Source organism: Morchella importuna, assembly GCF_003444635.1.
Source record: "Morchella importuna strain M04M26 chromosome Unknown Morimp01GS016, whole genome shotgun sequence".
NCBI classification, from domain to species: domain Eukaryota; kingdom Fungi; phylum Ascomycota; class Pezizomycetes; order Pezizales; family Morchellaceae; genus Morchella; species Morchella importuna.
In genome coordinates, this window is record NW_025763413.1 from 680,612 (window position 1) to 706,211 (window position 25,600).

At 48.6% G+C, this 25,600-nt stretch overlaps 5 protein-coding genes across 5 annotated transcripts; 3 read left to right on the forward strand and 2 right to left on the reverse strand.

The window, feature by feature from the left end:
* Positions 1–1,614: 1,614 nt before the first annotated feature.
* LAJ45_05868 (uncharacterized protein) lies at positions 1,615–2,561 on the forward strand (the record flags this gene model as incomplete). Its single annotated transcript, XM_046115437.1, has 3 exons — positions 1,615–1,631; positions 1,686–2,204; positions 2,273–2,561. The coding sequence occupies 3 exons, from the start codon at positions 1,615–1,617 to the stop codon at positions 2,559–2,561; spliced, it is 825 nt and encodes a 274-aa protein (XP_045971486.1).
* Positions 2,562–6,535: 3,974 nt separating this feature from the next.
* LAJ45_05869 (uncharacterized protein) lies at positions 6,536–7,899 on the forward strand (the record flags this gene model as incomplete). The annotated part of the gene is made up of 4 exons (XM_046115438.1): positions 6,536–6,627; positions 6,958–7,134; positions 7,185–7,742; positions 7,800–7,899. 4 exons carry the CDS (start codon positions 6,536–6,538, stop codon positions 7,897–7,899), a joined length of 927 nt encoding a protein of 308 aa, XP_045971487.1.
* A 1,963-nt stretch (positions 7,900–9,862) lies between these two features.
* LAJ45_05870 (uncharacterized protein) lies at positions 9,863–10,896 on the reverse strand (the record flags this gene model as incomplete). Its single annotated transcript, XM_046115439.1, has 2 exons — positions 9,863–10,526; positions 10,577–10,896. 2 exons carry the CDS (start codon positions 10,894–10,896, stop codon positions 9,863–9,865), a joined length of 984 nt encoding a protein of 327 aa, XP_045971488.1.
* Positions 10,897–19,441: 8,545 nt separating this feature from the next.
* LAJ45_05871 (uncharacterized protein) lies at positions 19,442–20,185 on the forward strand (the record flags this gene model as incomplete). Its single annotated transcript, XM_046115440.1, has 1 exon — positions 19,442–20,185. One exon carries the CDS (start codon positions 19,442–19,444, stop codon positions 20,183–20,185), a length of 744 nt encoding a protein of 247 aa, XP_045971489.1.
* Positions 20,186–24,001: 3,816 nt separating this feature from the next.
* On the reverse strand, positions 24,002–25,370 carry LAJ45_05872 (uncharacterized protein; the record flags this gene model as incomplete). Its single annotated transcript, XM_046115441.1, has 3 exons — positions 24,002–24,236; positions 24,296–25,011; positions 25,092–25,370. 3 exons carry the CDS (start codon positions 25,368–25,370, stop codon positions 24,002–24,004), a joined length of 1,230 nt encoding a protein of 409 aa, XP_045971490.1.
* Between the last annotated feature and the right edge of the window lie 230 nt (positions 25,371–25,600).

Below are 25,600 nucleotides of genomic sequence, written 5' to 3' on the forward strand. Positions count from 1 at the left end.
TACCTATCATATAACTTTCCGCAAAAAACACTATCCTAAGCACGAAGAATTCGAAGCATTCCTGCATACGACACAGGCCACCATAATTAATTACGGGGGACACCAACCCAATCCGCATCACTTGTTCTCCCAAGACCGACTAAACCGGAATATTTATCTCCAACCCAGCTACCTTCATGACTCGAATTGATCGGCTCACAGTACTAGCGTGAAGTAACAGCAGCCAAGTCCACCGTTTGCCGATAGTGGTAGCTATGCACGTGCACATGTATACACGTATCGGCATGCGTGTGTCTACCAGTGGTGGAACCAAGAACTCCCCACTAATGTTCTGGAAGGATTCATCGACCATGCAGGGAATAGTCCATGTGCTCGGGCCGTTTCTTGAGATGAACGATGGTGATACGATGGAAGCTTGGTATTGTGGGGTACAGATGCAGGGCCTGTTTTTAAACCTGGTCTGCCGGTAGGCTATGTACATGTATGTTTGGTTAGAAGAGTGATGAACCTTGGCGTGGTACCGTCGGTCTAGAATGACTTTGTTATCATCCGAGGAATTGTCCCATAAACCGTCGAGACAACCCTTTACAAAGGGCAAAAAAGTGGCCGATGCCAACAGACCCTGTTTATTTTATTGAGCTCTTAACCAAGCATGCTGTGCCTTTATAAATCCCATAAGAAACAGCATCGACGGTTTATGAGATAATGTAGTCGCGGTATATACAAATCTGACCGATAGGCTTCGGCTACTATACCATTCAAAAGTCAGTAATAGTTAAGCTTTCGGAAGTGGTGGTGTACTAGCGTTCTTCTTATGTTACAAAGCTTAAGCAGGATTACAACGATGACATCTATTGAGACACATATGTATATATTTTGTTTCTATTGGTTATGGTTCCTGACGGTTTCCGGCGTGTAAAAAGTGTTCATGGAATAAAAAAGGGTGGATAGTAATCGTATGCCGTAAAGGATCGAATTGGTTACTGGTGATTGGTGGCCTATCATGGTCCTCGAGTTCTCTCTGATCGAGATGATAACTGGATCATTGAGCACGAGAGATCTTAACCGCCGCCATAATAAAGTCCAAGGATACAAATACCGAAGATTGTAGCTTCCTGATACGGTAGAAGATCCAAGATTGTCTTCTCGACAGATGATTCGCACAAAGCGCCTGCGCAGCTGCTCAATGTACCGAGTGAGATCTCATGATTTGCCAAGAAGTGTCGTGTCACGAATCGAAGCCCACATATACGAAAGAATAGAGTGGATACGTATGAAGTAGGTGCCTAAAGCCAAATCAAACCATCATGATCATATAGCGTCTGCAGGCTCGAGGAGCTAAAACATATCTTCATGCAGGCTTGACGAACTCAAACATCTATTCATGCAGGCTCGGCGACAGTAGAGAGCAACTATAGCCGGGGGGTAGATTGATGTATGTAAAGCCCACGCTCTCCCACGGTCTTTGTAGCATCAACTCTCCAAAATTGCTGCCAAATTTTTCTTCGACTGCTCGGTTATAACTGCTTGCTTTCTAAGAATAATCCTCAGCCTCTGGATCTTGCATATTGCACTTGTCTTACTTTTTGGTCATCCTTGTCTCACACTAGAGTCATGGATCAGACTAACGGGTAAGGTTTTTTTTTTTTTTTTGAGGTGCTAATAATTTGCCACCGTCGTATCAGTCAGCATCAAGATGCACTCGATCTATCCGGACCGCTTCTTTACCACGATTTCCCCGGGCTCGGGTATCTCAACCAGCCAGGGCTATTTGATGAGCCACTTCTCTACCAGTGGGGTGATCTACACCGGCCCCAATGCCTCGGCCCATTTATACTACTTGACCTCCCCGAGTCGCTTAGACCTGAGCAGTTGAATCCCCCAAGACTAGATAATCAACCGCCAGTAGAGGTCAATGATCACCCTATCGTTGAGCGCCGAAATTCTCTCCAGGTTGGGCCGCTTGAGGAGGCACCGGAATATCTCAACCCACTGAGACTATTCGATTTACACTGGCCCGAGTATCTCTACCCATTTGAACCACTTGACCTACCGGAACCGCTTAGGCCCGAACAACTGAATCCCATTGGACCAGAGGATCAACCGCTGGTAGTAATTATCGATGATCACCCTATCGTTGAGCGCCAAGACCCTCCCCCAGCGGTCCCCGAGCTCTGCAACGGGAAATGTAAAGGGAATCTGATGTAAGCACCTCCCACAGCTATGACAACCCATACTTACACTAACTTGGCCATTCTGTGCCACTATATAGCGGCCCCCACAAGTGTCAACGGCTCCAAAGAAGGCTTCACATTACATGTCTCAGTAACGACTGTACACATGTGTTCACTACCAAGAATGATTTCAACCGTCACTGCAACACAAGGCATGAGCTTAGGGAGTCACTGCTGGATTGCACCTTTGCTGGTTGTAACAAGGTAGGTAGGAATGGGTTCTCGAGAAGAGACAATATGTTGCAACATTTGAGAGAAAAGCACAGCGTAGAGATTCAGAGAACACGTTTCAGGATTCGGGGCCCGAGACGTGGTGTTGAGGTCTAAAGTTCGCTGGTGATTATTGAGTTGAGGTGAATGCCACCGAAGATGTTTTAGGGTGGGGGTGGGGGTGGGGGTGGGGGTGGGGGTGGGTCTCTTCCGTTTTTCTTGGGCTTTCTATCATTCCATCTTTTCTTTTCCATTCGAGGATTCCCTTCCTCTATCTCCTAGTTTGTGATTCCTGTCTTACCCCCGCGCCTTCTCTAGGCCCTTTCCTTTTGTACTATTTCTACTTCCGTTATTTTTTTTTGATACGCTCTTTATTTCACATCCTCTCATTTCGAAATATCCATTCATAACCCCTCAGCTCTTCAAGTGTTTTCTTTTGTCATAATTCGTCTTTTTTCATAATTCGTCTTTTGTCATCTTCCCCTCTTTCTATTTTCTGTCATTAAAAACCAAAAAAAAGACGGCCGCTTGTTGGAACACTAGAATATATGCACACCCGAAATTGAGTTTCCCCAATTAGAGAAAGTGACACTATTTGCCGTCGTCCTTCTCTGTATTCAGGAGTGGCTTGGCGGCTTATTGTAATATGAGTGCTACTAATCCTTTAGTATCAATGTGGTGATCTTATGTGAAGAGTTAAACGGGTTTACTCAGGGGTTGACGATTACTTGGGAGATTGAATTTCAGTATGTATAGGCTCCTAAGACTCGATTACATAACTTCCGAACTATCAACCCATAAACATGTCTTAATTCATAAGGGGACGCGGATACATAAATAGCCAAGAACCCCCCAATAAGCTCAAACATTGCAGCCACATCTGTAGGGACACCAGCCATAGGTCTCTGCTGTAAAAGCCCAACTCGAGGAATGTTAATTGGTAGCCGGGTACCTCAGCAGGGTGTTCTCTCCACCAACGGTACAAGCCGAAGAATACCGAAAGGGGCCTGTATCGTTGCCTCTTTGCATGAAATATCACTCGGGCCCTGGTCAAAAAATTTCTTAATTTCGGAGATTTACCGAGATTCTTATCATCTCTGTGTGGAGGTTTGATCAACCCAATATTTATGGGCTAAGGATATCATCCATAAGCTATTTATATTTTCCTAGTACATCTCAAGCAGCTCAAAGCATCATCTCTCCTTGTTATGAAGAGCAAGGCATGTCTTCCGGGCCCATGGGTAACGCATAGGTATCATTAGATAATTTTCTCTCCTTGTCTCACGCGTGCTAGCATAGCCCTGATTTACAGCGCGTATCAGGGGATATATGTTCATTAGACCGCACTACTCAGGACCACAGCCGGAACATTGCCACAACCCAAGTCCAATGTTCCCGCCATCTACTCAAGCATATTATTTCTTTAGTACCTGTATCTCTCCGATATTCGCGAGCCGTTGCTGCTGTCCCGTTGTTTGTCTAGACTGGCAGGTCTAATTATGGGCACGAGAGACCTGATGACAAGAATCAATTTCTTAAGACCTTTTTTTCAAATTTCGAGATAGCTCTCAAAACTTCCAAATAATACTTCATAGCCCAAAACTAGGCTTTATCTGGCTCTCTCTAGTGCCCAGCCTTCTTCACATTAGTTATAAACCGGGTATTCATTTTGACCTTACATTTAATCTGCCATTATTTGCCAACGATACTAGCCCCCCATTTACTTTTGGGAGTTATTGATGGCGAAAAGCCAGGTTCGTACAGGTTCTTACCCTGAATTTGGATTGAGCTCAGCCTGCCCTGGCTATGAAGTTCGTCCCTAGACTTAGCTTGGGCCTCAAGACTTTCAAGATTAAGATAGGACGATACAAGACAAGAATCAGTCCACAATAGTCTCGTGCCCATCATCAGGCGAGTTCATCTCTGCAGAAACCGCTATGACCAACGGTGATCCAGATCCTCGCATATTCGATCTCCAGATAGAGCCGGGTGAAGGCTCAGTATTTGAAGCGTTGTTCTTATGAAATAGAAGCGCCTGATGTCTAGGGTCCGCGGAAATGCGGGGACGGGAGGAAATAACCTTAACTACTGGTTTGATACCAGAGCCTGTATGCATTACTGTTCAAGTAATGAGCAATATCTGCCGAGATCACGATCTATACTCGTCCTGTACATCGACTCGGTTTCGAATGACCATCAGGGCATGCATGCCTTCCCGGACGACACCTGTAGAAACGCATTTTTTTCTTTCTCTCCCCTTTTTCCGATGGTGAATTTACTCGAATTAAACTTCTGTGGTAGAGTAAAAGTAGCGATCGTAATGGAGGGTGAATATTCACTAATCTCGTGATGTTAGCCCGTGTATGTTTATATCCAGAAATGGAGCAACCTGCATCATTTGACAAGCTTAGTATCCGGTGATATCTTGAGTCAAATTAAGAGAGAGTGGGATGAACATCAGTGCATGGTGTTCCTCTTTCTTTTTAGTGTCCGGCCCGTGTTGGGCCCCATGTTGATGTCAAAACCAAGAGAGTAGAGCTCATTTGAAACATGAGGTCGAGTGGCTGATGGGTTAGCTAGGTTTCTTCAAGAGTTCGGTCGGGCGGCCTGGAGGGAACTTCCAACAGGGGTAAGGTGCCGTGTGAAGTCAGTTACGTCCTGTAGAGTGGTGAAGGGCTAGAAGGAGGGATGGCTAGAAAACTGATTTCAATAAAAAGCTTGGCATCAATTTGTTAGTGGATACAGTACTAGTGCCAAGTCGACATACCCATTGCAATCCTCCACTACTTTAGATGTACGGTACTCTATCTATCTCTGTGCTAGGTATTTAGGTACCTTAATAGAAGCTGCTAACTGAGAAAGGTCACATTAATTAATGCCTTGTAAGTTTAGCGAGCCGGCTATCTAAAGTGCCTACACAATGAATACCTGGTGGTATAAGTACATGTATTCGTGTTACTGGAAGTGTCCTAGGGGAATCCACCAATTTGCGAAAAAATACATGTAAATAGCGCGTATCCATCCTACAAGGCAATAAGCGGGAACGTGCATTGCGCCCACTAATGTACTGAGTACGTGGTGTTTTCTCGTCAACTTGTTTGTAGTAATCCACGATAGTCTGAATCAGATCAATGTAAAAGTAGCGTAATCGAGCACTGATAATGGTTAGCTAAACACATACGCACTCCGACCGAGGTCATATCTGCCGTAGGATTGAACCGTAAGGACAGTCTGGTGCTACGATGAACCCCCAGGCGCGAATTATATGCATGAACTCACCTCTCTCCAATTCCTCCCATGGATCCAAGCCATCACCCACAATCAGGCCTCGTCTCACCAATCCTACAGGCCATGTACGTTAATTAACTGGGATATACGGTGATGTGATCATACATATTGATATTACTTTAATTGCCTTCCATCTGATGTATAAACGTCAGAAAGGGAGAATGTCCCGGTAACCCTAGCTAGTATCCGCGCACGTGCTGCGCAGACTTTTGTCGGGGTTTTCATTCATTGAGTACAATCCAATCCTAACTGCGCGTATCGTCCAAGCCTGAATACTTACGGCAATACAAATGTAAGAGAATTCGAATCTAAAGTCTGATCAATGCCAGTAGAGGGTTAGAGACTTCAGCACTTGAACCCGCCACGGCTGTTGAGCGACTTAATGTTTCCCGCGCACTGCGCATGATCACGAAGCATGAGATTACACTGCAAGGACCAATCTCTCGCACCATGATGTCAGAGCTAGACCGGTACATGAAATGCATGTGTTTGTCCCGCCAATTTACCTCGCATCATACGTACATACTAGTTTGAACCAGCACCATCTCTGCATAGAGGTCTTTAACAATCCTTGAGTATAGGCTACCTATATAAACACGAGCCTATCTTGATTACCACATGATCGACGATAGCATCCTCATTCCAAGTTTACACCGGGGTCCAATTGTTTTACCTACTCTATAAAAGGGCCAATGTTGTTCAAATAAGTATATTCTGCATCCCTTCAAGAGTGTATATCGGCCACCGGGCTTGCTATACCCTTACAGCTTTGTCAAGAAAAGATCTACCTAAACCTCGAAAAAATGGCCATGAAATCAAAATATTCAGGCCCTATTACCGTCGATTCGGAGGATGATGACTATACTATAAGTAGTTCATCCAGCACCACTGGATAGTACGTTTTTTCCCCTTCTTTTTTCCTTTCTATTACGACTTTTGATTGTTTTTTGAGTTGACCTCTTTCTCTACGGCCACAACAGCGTGAGTGATACAACGACATTTGCAACTACCATATTCGATTACAAGTACGAAAATGGTCGCAGGTAATCACTTCCCCCTCCTGCCTTGATAGAGAATCGTTAGTTGATATCATGAGGCAGATACCATTCGTATAGAGAAGGCGCTTATTGGGCGCCCAACGATATCCAACAAAACGATCAGCTTAATCTATTGTAAGTCTTTCTGCATGTATCAAGAGACTGAAAGCTGACCCAAACCTATTTAGCCATCAAATTTATACCTTAGTACTACAAGGCGAGCTCTACGATGCACCCCTCACTGGAAACGTAAAAAGCATCCTCGATGTTGGCACCGGCACCGGGATCTGGGCTATTGAAATGTCAAACAAGTTTCCCTGTGCAAGGATTGTAGGGAATGATTTATCGCCTACACAACCATCATGGTAGTTACACAGAATCATTGCACCCGAATCAGCGTGCTGATGCATGATAGGGTCCCATTAAATGTTGAATTTGAGGTGGATGATATCACGCAAGACTGGACTCATCCTCCTTGCAGCTTTGACTTTATACACGCCCGCGCCCTCGCCGGCTCTATTCCCTGCTGGCCCATATTCCTCTCCCGCGCCTATCGCACACTCTCGCCCGGCGGTTGGTTCGAGTCCGTCGAAACCACACTAGAACAGCTCAGTGACGACAACTCTGTGCCACCCGAATCTGCCGTGACAGAGTGGTACCGGCTACTCTCCGAGTCTGGGGGAAATGTTGGCAAAGCATTCGATACAACGAATATGAGCACTTGGATGGAGGAGCAGGGGTTCGTGAACGTTAGACAGAGGGTTTTCAAAATCCCTACAGCACCGTGGCCGGCTCCTCCGGCGTTGAAGGAGATTGGGAGACAGAATTTGGCAAACTTGTTGGAGGGTATGGAGGGATTTTCGTTGGCACTATTCACGAGGGTTTTGGAGTGGGATACTGCGGATATTGATGCGTTGCTGGCAAGAGTGAGGTCGGAGCTTTTGGATAGGAAGGTGCATTCATATTATCGGATGTAAGTTTTGCGTCACCCTTTCGATTATATATCCGGTTCGAGGCTAAGGATGTAAAGGTTTGTGGTTATTGGCCAGAAGCCAGAAAACGCAGCTGCGTCAGAGAAGACAGCTGGAAATTCTGTTAAATTCTCAAATGAGCCTGGCCCGAGCTCGTAATATTAGTATTAAAATATTAATGATAGGCTACATGCCAGTATTTAGGGAGATTTTGTTACTATAGGCTGCTGAGAAATATTTAGACACAAATGCGATTGTAATAGATTCCAACGTAACTAGAATTGAGAGATTTCCAATCCCTAAAGATTTTGATGTTACTGAAAGATCTAGATACTCAACACTACCCGTGGATGCTCGATTGGTTCTCTTTCACGCCTTGGTACACAGCGCTGTCAATCTAATTTCGTAGGGATAGGTAAGTGCTTGTACCTATTACTTTCCTGAAGTAAGAGACTTAACAATACCATATATTTAAGTAGCAATTTGTCTTGTTCGCTATGTCAAAATCTGAGAATTAAATCCTGATATGAGAAATAGTTGAAAGATCCTTTCCTACCGCCGATACCAACAGAGAAAATAGTTGTACAGGTCGTGTCGAGCCTGATAATACGAGCCATATTCTCATTAAAGTGACTATATGGGTACCGCAAGACTTAGAATCCGCCATCAGGAAACGGGCCTAGCTATTCTAGCGTTAAGTACACGGGTACTAGTGACTTCACGAAGACCTTCGCCGCGGCCATGTAGACGCGTCGTCTTCACCCCTCAGTATTTGTCCATAATGAAGAATCTATCTCCCAGTGGTGCCCATGAAACAATAGCCACTAAGTGTCCGAATATATTAGTACGCACGGATTCCGGTGGGGTAAGGTACTGGATACATAGCCTCCATAAATGGCTTGCCTAGGTCTTAACCCCGGACTACATATAGTTCGTATTAGCTAGCTCCCCCTTATTGCTGCAAAGCGCAGTTGTATGAAGCTGTTTATACGTATACTGATAATACGCGTAGGGCTAGCTTGTAGTTGTGCCTTTCCTGGGTCATTTGATCATGATGAAGCATCCGGCATCTACTGACATTCCGCAAAAGAGTTAGAGCACTAAACCAAACTCCAAGCTTAACACCAACCGTTATCAGCTTCCCCAGAAAACCAACCTAGAGACTAGAGCATACTCTACAGCCATATCCGCACTGGCCTATTCCCTAGCTATCTACATGTAGCTAAACACGCAGCTAAACACCTAGCTAGCTCAACCCAACCCAACCCACGACCAACAGACCGCCCGCAGATCCCCGCCAAGCCCAGCACCCACCACCACGCTAGCACTCCCTACTGTTCTCTCCAAACCGGCTAGCGCCGTGATCTACATTTAGTTAGCGACTAGTACATCCCCCTTCCCCCCCTCCCCGACATTGCCTGATTAGTCATTCAAAGCTCAAGTATTTCAAATCCTGTTACTACTCCATCGTGGATATTGATGATTATTCGCAGTTACCAGGCACGGGCACGGTTTGACGGCGTGTGGAGGGAGTGTTTCAATCTAGTGTTTCGATCTAGATCTATAGTCTGTGGTGGTGGTGGTGGTGGTGAAACAGATCCAGATCTAAATCTCGCAACAGGACGTTGCAGGTTGGGGGGGCGGCGGGGCGTCTATTCTTCAGAAGCGAGAGTCGCAACAGGGTGTTCTAGATTTTGGTGAGTGGTCCTCGTGGCTCTAGACTAAGTGATGAGGAGCTCGAAAGTGTTGAGATTTGGGGTTTCTCGCTTGTGGTGGGTTGTGGTGGGGAATAGGCGTCATGAGGGGTCACTCGGTTTGTGGGTGATCAGACCGGGAGTGGTTTGGTCGTGTACGAGTGATCTGTTGAGTGAGGATAGGCGATTGAGTGGTGATACTCAGTGACAGGTACTCTAACTATCTCAAGACCATGAACAGTAAGATGACTATTGAAAGCTTCATTACAAAACCTACTAAAACGTACATTCAACTATATACCAACTATAACTATAACTATAAACCCCATAACTCCAATTACCAAACGAAAGAAAGAAAGAAAAAAAACACTGATAAACTCCTGATAGCTACATATATACTCAATACTTACAAAACCCTCAAAGCCAAATCACGCCTCCCCCAACTCCTTAACCTGCCTCCTCTCCAACTGCCTCATGAGCGACATCCTGCCCACCACCTTGCCTATGCTCCTGATCCTCCTCCCCCACCTCTTCCCCTTCTCCTCCTTATCGCCGACCCCCTCCCCCTCCCCCTCACCTCCAGCCCCGCCCTCCATACCCACCGCCTTCTCCTCCGCCAGCAGCATCTCAGCAACCTCATACCTCCCCACAACCATCCTCGTAATCTCCTCATCCCCCTTCTTAACCGCCCACTCGACCGCCGTCTCCCCATCCACACTCGCCACATCCGCATCCGCCCCAAACTCCGTCAGCAGCTTCACCGTCAACCGCTGCCCCCGCCACACAGCCCAATGCAGCGCCGTCTCACCCCTCTCATACTCCTGCGCGTCCACCACGCCCTCTCCGCACCCGCCCTCACCGCCCTCACCACCCTCACCACCCACTACCGCCGCCGTCGCCGCATCCTTCTCCAGCAGCATCCTGAAAATGCCCACCAGCGACTCACTAGCACTCTGACACTTCACCGCCCACAGCAGCGGCGTCATCCCAGCATGATCGCGCGCCGCCACGTCCGCGCCGCGCTGCAGCAGGAGCTGCACCACCTCTGCGCGCCCACGGACCACGGCCTGGTGCAGCGCCGACTTGCCAAACCTGTCGTCGCGCGCGTTGATGTCGGCGCCGTGGTCGAGAAGGAAGCGGACCATCTCTGTGTGGCCCTGCCAGGCGGCGCACTGCAATGCGGTTTTGCCGTGCTCGCTCGTTTTGGCGTCGATGGGGGGAGGGGGGAGATGGTTGTGAGGAGGAGGCGGGCGAGGGAGAGGCGGTTGTACCAGGCGGCCCAGTGCAGGGCGGGGAGGACCATGCCGTAGCTGTGGCGGTCGAGGGTGGCGTGGGTGTGTAGATGGTGGGTGGTGAGGTGGTGGAGGCGGTGGTTGGTGAGGTGGAGGTTGAGGAGGGAGGGGAGGGGGAGGTGGTCGGCGATAAGGAGGAGGAGCTCGTTGGGGAGCGCGAGGAGGGACATATTGGGTGGGTGTGTGGGTGTAGTATGTGGGTGTAGTAAGATATGTAGGTATGTCTAATTCTTGGGTGTTTCTTTAATGTGATACGATCTGTGGTGGTGGTGAAGAAAGCTAGAGATATCGATAGATGAAAGTTCCTCTGTGCTGTACAGTGCAGCTATGTGTGAGCAAAAGCTAAGTGTATATATATATAAGGAATTCCGGTTCGACAGTTGCGAAAACGACTTTAGTTAAAACGAGCGGGAGCTTACTCTAAGATTAGCAATCATTCAAAAAAGAAAACCCAAGGGGAAGAGAAGAAACAACATACAAAAGTGCACTCTGCTCTCTGAATTCTTGCACCATCTTTAAACACCCTCCGGGAAACAGTTTATTTTAGTCCTCTCCATCCTCCTCCTCCTCCTCCTAGCTCTCAACACAACCCCCCCTGGACTGTCATTTCAAAATTCAAGGGCCCCTTGTGTAACCCCGCAAACCAACCAACAATCAATCTCCCTCTCTAGCTTCTTTTTTTTCCTCGTTCTATTGCTTTTGCTTTTTCTGCGGTCTGTGCCTTATGTTCGCTGATCATTGTTTCAGTCCCAGAACGCTGGGTTTCACCCACGTTGGCCCAGTCCAGTCCAGTCCGGCCCTGACCTGTCCAGGGTTCTAGCTGTCTGCCCCCCCCCCCCCTCCCTTCCCCATCTCCCAACCAGAAGAATTTCATTTTTTTTCTTTGCTTTTCTTTTCTACTTCCCCCACCCCCCTCAGATCATGAAACGCAAGGGGGGGCTAGATCTTGTAAGGCAGGTTTTGTATGGGGGGTGGGATCTAGCCAGCCGGCCAAGGACGAGTTAGAGGCCGAGTTAGAGGCCGAGTTAGAGGCCGTGGTTATATATATCCCCCCGTTTTGACAGCGCATAGGTCGTTTTGCGGTCTAGGACTCGTCCAGGCACCACCATAGGCCCATAGGTAGGTAGAGTGATGTGATCTCTGGACTAGACCGTTCGCCCATAGCCATAGATGAACCAGCCAGCTAGTTACACCGCGGCGGCAGCCGGCCAAACGTGCAAGAACGATAGATGGAATGTAGTCCAATGGTTCTCGTACGATCCAAATCTCGTTTACTTGCCTTGCTGGGGGATTACTAACCCCACTGAGTGCACCCGCCTAATGTCGGGAACGCTTTATCGCGATGTGTCTGCCAACCGGACCGGTGGGTACTCCGAATCACGGCCAATCACTCGGTTTGTACCGTTGATGGCTGCTTACGTGGAAGCCGTTTGTTTGGCAGGCGCAGCCAATCAGTGCCTTCCTCGTCCCCTCCCCTCCCCGGGTGGTTTTTAGGCGGTATTGACCGGGAGGGGTGGGGTGGGTGGTGGGCGCCAATCACCGCAACGCTGCCGGGAAAAAAGGGACATTTGTTTTCTCCCGGATCAAATAGAGTGATAGCTGGCGGAGGTTTGTTTCTGTGTGTGTGTGGTCCGGTTGTCCCGAGATGTTGCGATCCGATCTGATTCCGAGATATGGGTGACGAAAGAAGATCGGTGCATGGTGTGTGGGTTGGGTTGGGTGCACGACTTCAGTGACATGACATGACAGGCACATACAGCTCATGTATAGATAGATACCGGGAATGAAGCGAGTTGTCTCACTCTGTTTTCTCCCTCTCCCTTCTGCTGCTGGATGATGGTGGTGGTGATCGGTGCTGCTTGTATCGGGTGCATGTCAGTGGTATGTAACTTGGCGGGTAAGCCGGGGTGCGGGGGGAGAGAGGGCCGGGGAAGAAGAGGTATTCTTACCGTCTGTCTGTACGTGAGAGGAAGAACCGGCCCAACGTCTCTCTGGATAGCTTTTGTTGGCCAGGGTTGGGTAACACTCACTGTCTAAGGATGTACCTACTCCACCTACTACTCCACCCTACAGTAGCACTACTGCTCCACCTCGACCCAACTCTCGACCTCGCTGTGCACAGTATCGATACCTAGCACTACGCCCACTGTCAGATTGGGCGATGTGCGCTGCGCTGTGGTGCTGCTGCTGGGTATGGGTACGCTTGCCCGGCGCGGCCGGTAGGTATGTATGCTGCTCTGCACACAATTATGGCTTCAGCTGATGGGTTCGAAGCAACGTCCGTCCATGAGGCGGGGATGTGTTTTGTATCACCAGGACAAGAACAGCCCTATCTGGCTGCGCAGTCTGGCTGACTGACTGGCCGGGCGGGATAGCGCTCCAAAGAGAGAACTCTTTTTTTATTTTTTATTTTTTATTTTTAATTTTTTTTTGCCAACTGGAAAAGAAAGAAAAAAACATTTTGGATGATATGGCGCCAGAGAGTTGAATTGGTGCAAAAAAGAAAAAAAAAATCACAGAGAATTTCAAAAGTCTATATACCACCCAGTGCTCCGTGGAGGCGCGCCTCACAATCCAACGGTCAAATTTCCAAATGTTTGCAGTTGATTGCATATACATATTGATTGCACTCGCGGGGAACGTCCTTGAATTAGCCTGAAAGCCACGCTTAATTAATGTGATATTGTAGATGACTTGATTGATGAGGGGAGGAAGAGGAAGAGGAAGAGCGCTCCAACCGTTAAGATTAATGTACCAGCCATGTAGTCTGGTATATTCTGTTTTACTTGCAACTTAGACGATGCTGAGTGTTCTCTCCACATGGCTGTGAATACGCCGTTGCTAAGTATTGTACTGACTAGGCCTTATTGGCAGTCCCGCAATCCATCCCTACATAGCCGCGTGTTGCACGTTTTTATTTGCATCCCGCCCGGTCCGGTGTGCCTGGCTACATGAACTACATGAATTACATGACCTACGCGCTGTGGTGGTGGAGGATGGCCGGCCGGAGCGATCGATGCCGCACTCGACATCATGCTCGTCCCGTCTTTTGATAGTGACACTGAAGGAACAGAAAAGAACATCTCGCGAACAATATTCAGCTTTCGGTTTTTCAGAACTAATTTACATTTCCATCTTGGGACCACACATATGTACTCTAGCTCTACAACACTATAATAACAGTCATCAACAGTCAGTCAGTCACCACTGTTTCACTTCTCTAGCCCTGCCATGCCCTGCCATGCCCATGCATGTTCGCTGCTCTACCTACTCGATTACTCTGCTCTCTTCCCGGTTAACATTTGCACCTGATCACTAATATGACCCATGGTGCATATTCCCCCAACCTCGAAAACGCACTTCTCGAATGTTCCGAGTGCTGCTGTTGATAATTGAAACATTAGAAATTTAAATTTTTAATTACGCTATGTAGCCCTCCACGCACGGCATGATCTGTGACAAGACAGACAGACACTAGGAACGTAGGAGCGCAATCGACTTCTGGTTATTAAGGCTCGATAAACAGTGCACAGTAAACCTGGTGGTTAATTCGTAAGGGCAGGTCGTAAAGCACATACATACGTAGCTACATGTAGAAGTACAAGTCTCTAGCTCTTTGCACCACCATGCGTCACGGACGCCCATCGCAGAATCGAATCCCAAATCCCTAAATCCCAACATGTTTCGTTTCGAGATCAACAAAAACTCCCATCTCCATATGTTTATCCCCAGGCACAAACACCCATGATCACCCACACCCACCTATCCACTCCCACCACCACCCATACCAGCCCCATCCACACCCACGCGCCAGTGCGCCTTCGCACCAACGCCATCTACCTCATCACCTCACCCCCGATGAGCCATGCTGCCATGCAACCCTACCTACCCTACACATCATACTCCAGATCAACAGAGTAGATCCGCACCCATCTGCAGGAACCTCTGCCCTCCCGCCCGTTATAGGGTAGGGTACATACACTCACTCACTCACTCACTTTCACTCAGGCCCCAGCTAGCTGCTAGCTTGACTAATCATACTCCCGCCGCACAAACTATCACTCGTTTCCCGCACATTCCAAAACCGGTGCGCTGCCGGGCTGCGTTGCGCCACGGGGTGGCGTGTGGATGGATGGATGGCGTCCAATATCCGGGTCCACCCCCTAGGGAGCTGGAGCTGGTAGGCTCTAACCTAAACCTAACCTAAAGCTAAAGGCGAACCTAAAAGCTAAAAATAAACTTTCCCTTTCTCGCTCGCTCTGTTTCTCTTCTACTAGGGTAGGTAGATTTAAGGCATCGGTGAAGAAACCCTCTGCCAAAATTAAAAAAGCGAGGCCTAGGTTAGGTTAGGTAGGGTACGGTCATGTCGCAATGTGTATGTAGTATGTAGTAAACATCCCGTTGCGCGCTCCATCATATCATATCATCGCCATCACCAGGCCGTGGTAGGTATCACGTAGGTTAGTGGTACATGTAAGGCAGCGGTAGTGGTAGTCTCTTCGATTCGCCATCATCACCATCATCTCATACCCAACAATAGCGTTGTCCCAGAGCTACATACATGCATGTAGCTAGCTAGCTACCAGCTTACTACACGACTCTAGCTCTGAGTAGTTGGACCCTGCACTAATAATAGCATTCCACTCTACTCTACTCTACCTCACTCATCAATCCACTCCGTTAATTCACCGTGGAGCGGCAAGTCCCGCCCTCGCCAGCCAGCTGGTCGTCCATGGAGAGAAGAGAGAAGGGCGGGCGGGAAGATACCTACTCTAGAGAGATGCAGCAGCATGAAGAAGAAGAGGAAGAATGGTGTAGAAAGTGCGGGAATGGTTCCACTCTGGTGTGGAGTGGATTGTGTTGGATTTCAATTGAAGTGGATTGGATGTGTGGATGTGTGGATTGGGAGGGAGACTGCCTACTGGTCTACTCTATCTGTATCAACTACCTACCTGCCGACCGGGGGGGGGGAACATTCATCGAATATCATCATATCATAGGTAGGTTACGTTATGTAGAAGAACAGACAACGCCCAACCAGCCCTGATCGCAACGTCCAAACAAAAAAACCCTACTCGTCGCTTCATGTCCTCTCCTACAATACCTATCTATACAATACCATCACGGCACTCGCGGTGTGAGAGGGAGGGGGTGCAGTGCAAAAGCAAAGGGGGAGAGAGGGGGGGGCAAAATGCAGTTTCGAGAAAAAACAACGGGCCCCAAATTCCCCAAAAGCCGGGTTGGGTCCAATTGTTCGATTGGGTCCGACCGGGGGGAGGGGAGGCGCGCGTCCGTGCCCGCTTCACAAAGTTAGGTTTGTAGTCAGTTAACCCCAGGTTTTTTTTTTTTCTTTCTCCTTCCTTCCCTTTGGTTTTGGTGTGGGTGTGGCACTGGGGCGGGATCGTGGCCGGGCGGATGTCTGTCTGGGAGTGTGCGAGACATTCGCGGTGTATCTATCTACGGCGTGGTCCACGGTTTCGATCCCTTTTTGGGTTTGGGGGGCGCCGCGCGCTGGTTTGCCAACGCGTAGGTTGTTGCTCTGGGTACATACGGCACCTAGAGTAGAGTATGGCGGAGAAGGTGGAAGTAGAGTAATGGGGATTACTCCAGCCAGATGCAATGGAGGGAAGAGAGGGCCGAAGGGGAAGGGTGGGAACGGAAGGGAAGGAATCGTGCTTGTGCTTTGCTTTGCCTTCCCTTCCGGCCCTGCTACCTACATACATACACCCATAACTTGCAAGTTAAGTTGCCTGTTGCCAGGCGGCAGGCAGACAGGCAGGCTGGCAGGCTGGCAGGTTGGTTGATGCTGTTTCAAGGCTGCGGTCAGGTACCGATGGCGACAATTAAAGGCACGGGGGTTGATTCTTCTTTAATTTGGTTTGGGGCAGTTCGTTTAGAGTCGGTGTGGTGTTGTTGTACCTATTGTACCTACCTCCTAATTCTACTACCTAGAGTACCTAGAGTACTTACAGCAGGTACCTGGTGCCTGCTCAGAAGACATGCGCACGGGCAGTGTAGAGGTCAGGCAAATGACTACTTTTACTAAGCTGGCTAGCACCCTACATGTACCTAGCAAATCTGGAAAAGCAATTAAGAGGGAAGGAAGGAAGGAAGCTTCGGTGTTTTGTTCCCGGGGGAGCAATTATCACAGTATGCACCTTGCTAGCTACTCTAGCTCCGTAGCTAATTGGAGCTGTAACTAATGATACCTTCTGTTTGCCTTCCTTCCCCCTCGTCTCCCTCGAGCTTTCGCGCTCATCATGGGAGCTCTCTTCTTCTCTACTTCTCACTTTCGTCGTGCTAGTGACCTGTACCTCGCTGCATTGGGATTAATGAACCGTTGCAGCGCGCTAGCTCGGCCAGTTAATTGGAGCAAGCAGGCAGGGGGGGCAGTTGTGACGTATGGACTAGTACAGTAACAAGCAAGCCAATCCCAGCACGCCGGAAAACACGCAATTCGTATCCAAAGCATGGATAGATGGATGGGCGACGGCCGCGGATGGGATATGTGATTGATGCCGGCCGGAAAGCGACCGACGGGCGGGATACCGAAAGAAAACAAAAAAAAAGAACGAGATCAAGATTGGAAGCAGCCAGCCGGTCCGAGTGTGGACGGACGGACTAGGGTAGGGGGGTAGGATCTGACATGAGGGACGGACGGCCGGGTAACCTGGAATGTAGGTGTCTCGTTTTCGGGAGAGGGCGTTCTCACGGGTACACAGGTGCTACTGGGGGTGGTGGTGGTGGTGGTAGGTAAGGTAGAGTAGGTCATGGTATCCAATGGTGTGTGTGATCCGTCCTGTGTGGTTCGCCCCGCTTCTTTGAACCGGGGGGCGTGTTTGGAGGGCTCGAATCAAACGGATGAACCTCGAAACTTATTCGCGAACACGTAGATCTAGAAGTGGGCTTCGTATGTAATGTAATGTATGTAGGTAGCTTAGTAGAACTGTGAGTACATACTAGCACGGCGTGATTGTGATGCTCTCTAGCTAACTCTCTTTATCTTTCTCCTCTTTTTTTCTTGCTTGCTTTCTCTTTCAGCTGTGGTGGAGAAGGAGGAGGAAGAAGAGATTTTTTTTTTTTTTTTTTGTCCCTCTTTTCTATTGTTATTTATTTTACTTTTTAAAGCCTCACCCAATATAAGGATTTTCTGGACGTATCGACGTGGCAACCCTCACGAAGCATTTCACCCATAAACTCACCCCCCGGGAAAAAAAATCCGAAAAACGCCCGGAAGAAACAACCTTTGAGTCAGTGTCGAACAAGTCACTTCCCTCGTCCACTCAAAGCAGCACTAGTAACAATTTTACGTCCTACTCACCTTTTTTTGAATCTGCTCTGCTCTGCCCAATTCTCTCCACGAGCTACTACTAGCTAGCTGCTTGCCCACACCGAAATCCATCTTTCCCATCCCACTTTTTTTCTCTTTCCCTGTAGTTTAGTAGTGTAGTTACATGTAGGCACATACTCGTACATTACAGCTTCTCCCACACCTCCTTCTTGTTGGTTGCATGATCCCCAGAGTGCATCGATTGTACCGCACACTTACTCACCCTTCTGCTCTCTACCAGAGCAGTTTAGTCCCATCATCAATAATCCTTGGGTTAGGTTCTCGTTCTTCAAAGCTGCTGCTTGCTGCTGCTCGTGACTCGCTTGTTCCTGTTCTCGTAGTCAGCAAAGCAACGGCACCGCCCCGCCACCCGCTTAATACCACCCGCAAAACCTGCGTCTCCTCTCCCTTCCTCCCTTCCTCTCTTTCCCCTCCTCTCTCTCTTTCTCTTTCTTTCACTTCACACAACAATTTCGCTCCCCACCCACACCCCTCCCCTCCCCCCCCCCCCCCCGTTCTCCACCCGAACTAGGTGCTGCTTGCACCTACCCACACCCACCACCCACACCCACCCACACTTCAGGCTTCTACAAACCTGACCTAACCTAACATCCTCTTTCTCTCCTAACTACTTCTTACCTCACCTACCTCACCTCACCTTACCTACACTTACTCTTTCTTCTACCTACCTTATCTTTCCTTCCACCACCACCACCACCGCGCTTCTTTTTTATTTTTTGGTTGTCGGTTTCCTCTTCCTTCTCCTTAGGTTTCGGTTTCGGTTTCGGGGTTTCTACATATCTTGTTCGGTCGCATTTTGGATAGTGGTAATAGTACATCGTTGCTGCTGCTATTTTACTATCGTCCGCTATTGCATTACTACTGAGACTTCTTTCTACCAGTACTATCAAATCCTCTTCTCTGTGTACTATTCCCACGTACCCTTTTACCCCCCCACACTCCACACTCCACACTCCACACACCCTTGGGTTTTTGGTTGCTGTAACATTATCCATACATCATCAGAACAACTGGGGGTTGCTCCATTCGATTTTCTTATACTCCCCTTTTTTCTTCTCACGATCTTTCTGCTGCTTTCCACGTATAATTGCCTCGTAAAGAAAAGAGAGAAGAACCAAGTATACGTTGGGAAAAGGTACGAAAAAGACAAGACAAGAAAAGAAAAGAACAAGACAAGAAAACAAGACAAGAAAAAAGCTACACTAGAGCAGAGAGGTCAAGGAAAAGAGAAGATAAAAAAAATACCTAATTTTTTTTTCCTTTCTCCACAACCTTTTTTTTTTCCTTTCCCTTTCTACACAACCCCCCCCCCCCCAATCATTTCCGCACGAACCAATCATCACTCTTCACCTCCACAAACCACAATGGGCTTCCTCCGCCGCAGCCCCTCAAGTTCACGACGCATGATGACCCCTAGCAGCACCAGCAGCAGCTCCCCCACATCAACGACAACAACACCATCACCACCACCACCACCACCACCACAATCATCACAACCCCCAACAATCACCACAAGCACCCCCACATCGACATCCCCCCTCCCAATGTCAACGCCAATGTCCGCCTCCTCCCACCCCCGCACCTCCACCCGCAAGATCTCAAAACACACCCGCAAAACACGATCCCGAACCACCACCTCCTCCTCCTCCTCCGCCCTCTCAACCTCCGCTTCCGCCTCCACCTCCCCCCCACCAAACTTCTTCCACGACCACCCCCACCACCGCCGGCGACCACACCGCGTGACGCTGGTACCCACAACTTTCGCCCCCGTCAGCGCCTACTTCCCGCGCGACTACCAGTTCGAGTTCGAAGACGAGGGCTACGACAGCGCGTCGTCGGCCTCCTCCTCGTCCGACGAGTCTACGGGTGGTGCCGCGGTAGCAGCAGGGTGGCGGCCCGTGCAGGGGAGCATCGAGATGGAGTTCATGTTTGGCGACATGGACGACGAGTTTATGGCGGAGCTGACGCGCGAGAGTACGCCTGAGGCGGAGGAGGACGTGGTGATGGCGGAGATGGGGTATCGGTCTGTTGCGACGACGGCGTGGGGGGTTGGGCAGGAGAGGGGCGTGGGGCTGGGGGGGAGGGTCGTGGATGAGGATTATGACTAGATTTTGGGGTGTAGGAACGGATATTTTTTCTGTTTAGCTGCCTATCTACATCTATATACCTACCTGCCGATTCACCTGCTTACTACTATATACCGCCTGCTACTACTACTACCACCACCACCACTACCGCGAGCTAGCTAGTACCACCACCCAGTACTACCTGCACACCACAAAAACCACTTCAGAGTTGCGTTTTTTTCTTTCAGCTGGGGGAGGGAGATATCTAAAGGTCTTCAATTGCCTCTTTTTTTCTTCTTCCCTTTCCTTTTTTGAGCCCCATTTTTTTCTTCCTTCCCCATTCTTTGCTCTCCGTAGGGGGGTTTTTATATTAATTCCTTGGTTTCGCAGTCCTGAAGAAAAAGAGAAAGAGAAAAGTTGGAATCATTGGAAGGAAGGGGAGAAAAACAACCAGCCATCATTCATTCATCACTCTTACAATCTCAAGTAAGGTCTGGTTTTCTTCTTCTTTGCTTTCTTCACGGCCTTCCTCTTCTTTTTTCTTTTTTTTTCTTCATCCATGGATCGATCCTTCCCACCTTGCCTACTACCCCCCCTTCTTGAGCTTATAGTTGAGTTGGGGGCGAAGAGATGGCTCGGCTCCTTGTCACCCTCATCCTGCGGGACCAGAACCTTGGATTGTATGTGCGTGTTTTTTTATATTTTTTTGTCCGAGGTTGTTTATATATGTTTCTACTTCTTTTTTCTTTCTATTACTTGTTTTACTTTTACAATGGCGCCGGTGTATTAGGGAGGAAAAGAAAAAAAGGCTTGTTTCTTTTTCTCTCTTTTTTCCTTTCCAAAAAAAACTCTTGTATATTTTTTTTTTTTCTGTTATGGGATCCGGATTTTTTGCAAACGGGGTGTTCTTCTATTATTCATCTTTTTTTTTTATCTTCTGTGTGATTCTCTCCTCTTTTTTTTTTACTCTTCTTGGGCGGGCTGTTTTTTTTACTTTCGGATGCACGGTTGGGCTTTTTTTCACCTTCAGCTTGAAACGAACGCACGCACGAACGATCGATCGATAGCCACCACTACTCGACTCGGCTACTACCATTACTAGCGGGAACTAGTCTTTTACATGAGGATCCCCAACTCGTTTGTTTATCGGGGGAGCTTGCGCGGAGTTTGTTTCCCTTTTTTTTTTTTTCCATCCATCAACGCGCGGTTGGGGGGGGGGGGGGTTCATTCTTCTTCTTCCTCTTCTTGATCATGGTTTCCTTTTGTAATTCGGGCTGGTTGGCGGGGGGGGGGGGGAACTCATAACATAGCACGGCGTTTTTTTTTTACTCTTCTTTTTTTTTGCGCGTCTTCTTTTTTTCTCTCATGGGAGGGGGGCTGGACGGTGTTTTTTGTGTGTATTAACTCTGGCATTATGACGAACTTCTTCTTCATTCTTTTTCTTCTTCTTTGTCTTTTCTCTTTTTCCCCGCGTTGCTTGCTAGAAGAACGACCCCTTACGATCATGGCGTTTATCTTTTTTCTCTCTTCTTTATCTATTATTATCTTTTCCTCTCTTCTTTTGAAGCTAGCTCAAGCCAGCCAGCAAGCTAGCCAAAAGCTAGCTATGATGTAGTTCTGTAGTTATTTAGCATCCACATGGCTACCCCAAAAGGAACATCAAAGAAACACACCAGAAATATCTCACCATCCCAAATCAATATCGCAATCTCTATCGTGTGAAACGTTTCTTCTCCCTGCAACAAAAGTGACGATCCCGGATCTGCTGGCTGACGCACGCACGGATCCTGGGTTGGCTTGGCCCCCCCGGGTTAGCTTGGCTCGCAATTGGGTAACCCTAACCCTGTCATTGTCAGGTCAAGTGGTGCGCGGTGCGCGTTGCGCGTGTGCGGTATTGTGTAAAGCACGGTGGGTGCTGCCAAGGCCGTGGATCTGATGACTTGATTTGATGTCTTGGCGTGCCTGTGTTTTCCATGGGGATGGCGGTTATGTGAGGTGGGTGAGTGGTATTCCCATGTAGGGCAGGCCTAGGAAGGATGGGAACCTAGATTACTCTGCGTGATCAACTAGAGAGGGCTGATGGATGTTGAGGGGAAAAGGGGGGGGGTCCTGAGGCGTGCCCTCAGATCGTGGTGCTAGCTAGACGTTAGATAGCTCGGGAAAAGTGCACACAGACATGTAAGCTTTAGGGATCCTCGCTCCATCCATCCCTATATTTCCCTCCTATCGTTGTTATTGGGTATCCGTCCGCACCCCCAGCAACACGCGCGGAGGTAGGACCGACGGACGGGGAGATGGTTAATTAGTGACATGTAGTTAGAGTACATTACATTGTGGCTAGGGTAGGATAGGATAGTGCCGCTTATCCGCATGGGACCCGAGGGCTCGGGCTACCGATCGAGGGTGTCAGTCCAGTCCCGTCCCGGTATGGTCCGTCCGTGGCCATGGTGGTACAGGGCAAAAATGCGGAGATGGTGGAACCGAGTGATAGTCTGCGATTGTGATGTGGTGTGGACGTGGGCGTGGGCGTGGGCGTGGGGGGAGCCGTGGATTAGTTAATAGCTTGTCTTGGACCACCGGGTGTGTTTGTGACGTTTATGGGCATGGATCGGTTGGCGCAGTATCATGAATTATCACTCGATATATCCCGTATTTCTTTTTTCTTTTCTTTTCTTTTTTTTTGGTTTAATTCATCTGTATTTCTTTGTTGATCATGATCGATTCATTCACGTTGGGCTTTCCTCGTTGAAAAAAGTGGGACGAGATAGCTGAGTGGGATTGTTTTTACCTTCAAGGAACCCAACTACATGGATTGGACAGGTATCGACATGGCCAATGACAGGTGTCGATAGTGACAAGTGTCGGCATGACAGGTCCGGACAGCTCACCTCATTTGAAAAGCCAAGTACCCATTAAAATCACTCCCATAGTATTGGGAGACGCACTTTTGGCACTTCCGAGAAACCGATGGTGGAGGGACGTGGTTTTTTTTAGTGATGGCCACGAGGCAAGAAGAGACCAGATTGACAGTTTCGTCTCGTATCCTGTTGGTAAGGGATATTTCTCGGGAGTCTCGAGACGTCTCGAGAGTATCCCGAGATAATTGTGGTCTCGAATTCAACAGCATTAAACGGTTCCAAGTGAGAGAATATTTGAATTAGACAGGTGTATAATCACGTTCTCCGCCAAGTGCAAGCTTTTGGACTATGGACTAACTAATATTCGATAGATGGGGACTAGATAAGTAGTGGCAAAGTCTTGCAGTATATCTCGAGACCAACGTTAACCCCAGTCTCATCTCGAGATATTTGTTCTTCAAGCCGTATTGCCGGGTCTTGTAGATAAGTCTCGAGACAAGAGCTTGAGACGGCTTGTCTCCTGGCCATCACTAAGTTTTTTATGTCTTAGCACATGTATCCTATCTATAGACATACACTAATATAATTCCATCTAACTACGCTCTGGTTCGGAGAGGCTGCAAAAGGCAGCATTTTTAAGGTGCGGGGCTGTATATTTGTCATTTGAGAAGTGAGGATTGATATTGGTCTCGTTGCCAGACCCATATGCTTTGTTATATCACAGTGCGCGTAGTATTACACCATAATCCACATCACGTCGAAACAGGGCAGGCAAGCAAGAGACTAGCTTGATTATAGATAACATGGCTACATGTATTACTTCGGTTTCTTGCACTTGGCGGGCTCTCTCAGGAATTCGTTATTTTTTCGAAAAATGTGCAAATGTATCATTGTACCTGCGGCACATATAACATCATATTCAAACACTATTGTACCTTCATAAATTACATGTACTTACATCCATTATACAAGACCGCCAAAACATACATATACAACCGACTCAAACATAAGTAGGCTCCAACGGCGGGTTCGCATTGATCACCAGCCTCTTCACAAAGTCATTAAACCAGCTACCTGCCTCCGGCGCCGGGACATCCGCATCCTCGCTGACACAGTTGACATCGAACCTCGCCGCGCTCGTGTCGCTAGTCCCGTCAGACTCGCCGCCGGGCTTGACCCACACAATGGCGTCCACAATGCACTCGCCCGTATCCGTCGTCGGACGCGTTCCGTACCTATAGAACATATCAGTATACCAGCTCTCACGCCGCAGTCACGGGAATATAGAACTTACCCTGCATCCTTAATATTACACCAGTGTCCACCTATCGTCCTGATATTCTGGGCTCCAGATCTCCCCTGATCAATGATGAACTTACTCGGCAGGCCCTCTGCCTCAAGATACGGCGCGAGCGCCTTCGCATACTTCAGCTCGCTCCAGTTCGGGTTATCCGGGCCGGGCCCGTAGATGACGTCGGGAGTGGTAGCGTTATAAGCATTATAATTTGACACATTCGTAGCAAAGCCCCTAATCTTTGCTCCGGATCCCGCGCCCTCCACAACCTGCTTAAACACCTTCGCAGCAGGCTCCAAGTTCGACGGCCACCCCAGCCAGTTGCTGTGCGCAGCGTCAATGTACAGCGCAATGTTATCGCGCTGCAGCTTCTGGATTGCGTACGAGAGGCCTGCGAGGTAGCCGGGTGCAGCAGTCACGCAAGCCGGTGCGGTAGCCAGGTTAGTGACAATATTACCGAGGGAATCGGGCTCAAGGACGATGGCATAGTCGAGGCGGTCGTAGGGGGGCGCCGAGAGCGCGGTGGCAATCGTGTCGATGAAGGTTTTGTATTTCTCGAGGCCGCCGTCGGCGAGGGAGAGTTCGCCGGCGGACGCTTTGGCGCTGCAGTCTCGGTCGGGGAGGTTGTAGATTACGAGCGGGAAGATCAGCTTCTTGTTGGGAGGGCGGCGTTGGGCGCGGATTGCCTCGTCGAGGCGTGCATTGAGGCCAGTGATCTGAGGAGGTGTTAGGATTTCTTTATACAATTATCTGATATATATATATATATATATATATATGAGAATGGAGGGCTTACATCGCCGAAGCTCGAAACCCACATGAAGGTGCTAACGCCCTGTACGGTTCTTGTGCGCGCTGCATTGAGCTCGTCGCCGTCGGCAAGGAAGCTCTGGATTGTCTCCTCGAGCTTTGTAGCGTAACCAGTGTTTGCGTACTGCACGCGGTTCAGGAAGGGGTTGTCGCTGTTGCAGCTTGGTTCTGTCGTCCTTTTCTCCGTCAGGAGGGGACTGCCGGCTACAAGAGCTTGCAGGGACGGGGAGAGTACAAGGAGCGCAGAGAGAAGAGGGAGATGCATCTTGGGGATTTAGACGGCAAACTTCGATTTTGCAGAGAAGATGCTGCTGGCTGAGGTGCTTGAGAGGATTGATGAGGCCTTTTTATAGTGGATATCTCTTAAAGATATTTAGGAAGCTCGTATTCAGTATATTGAGCTCACCCCATACTTAAACTATAGTACGGAGCGTAATTCCGGGGTTAAAGTCAATGGTACCTGGAAAGCTAATATATAAATCAGCTCAAAGTCAT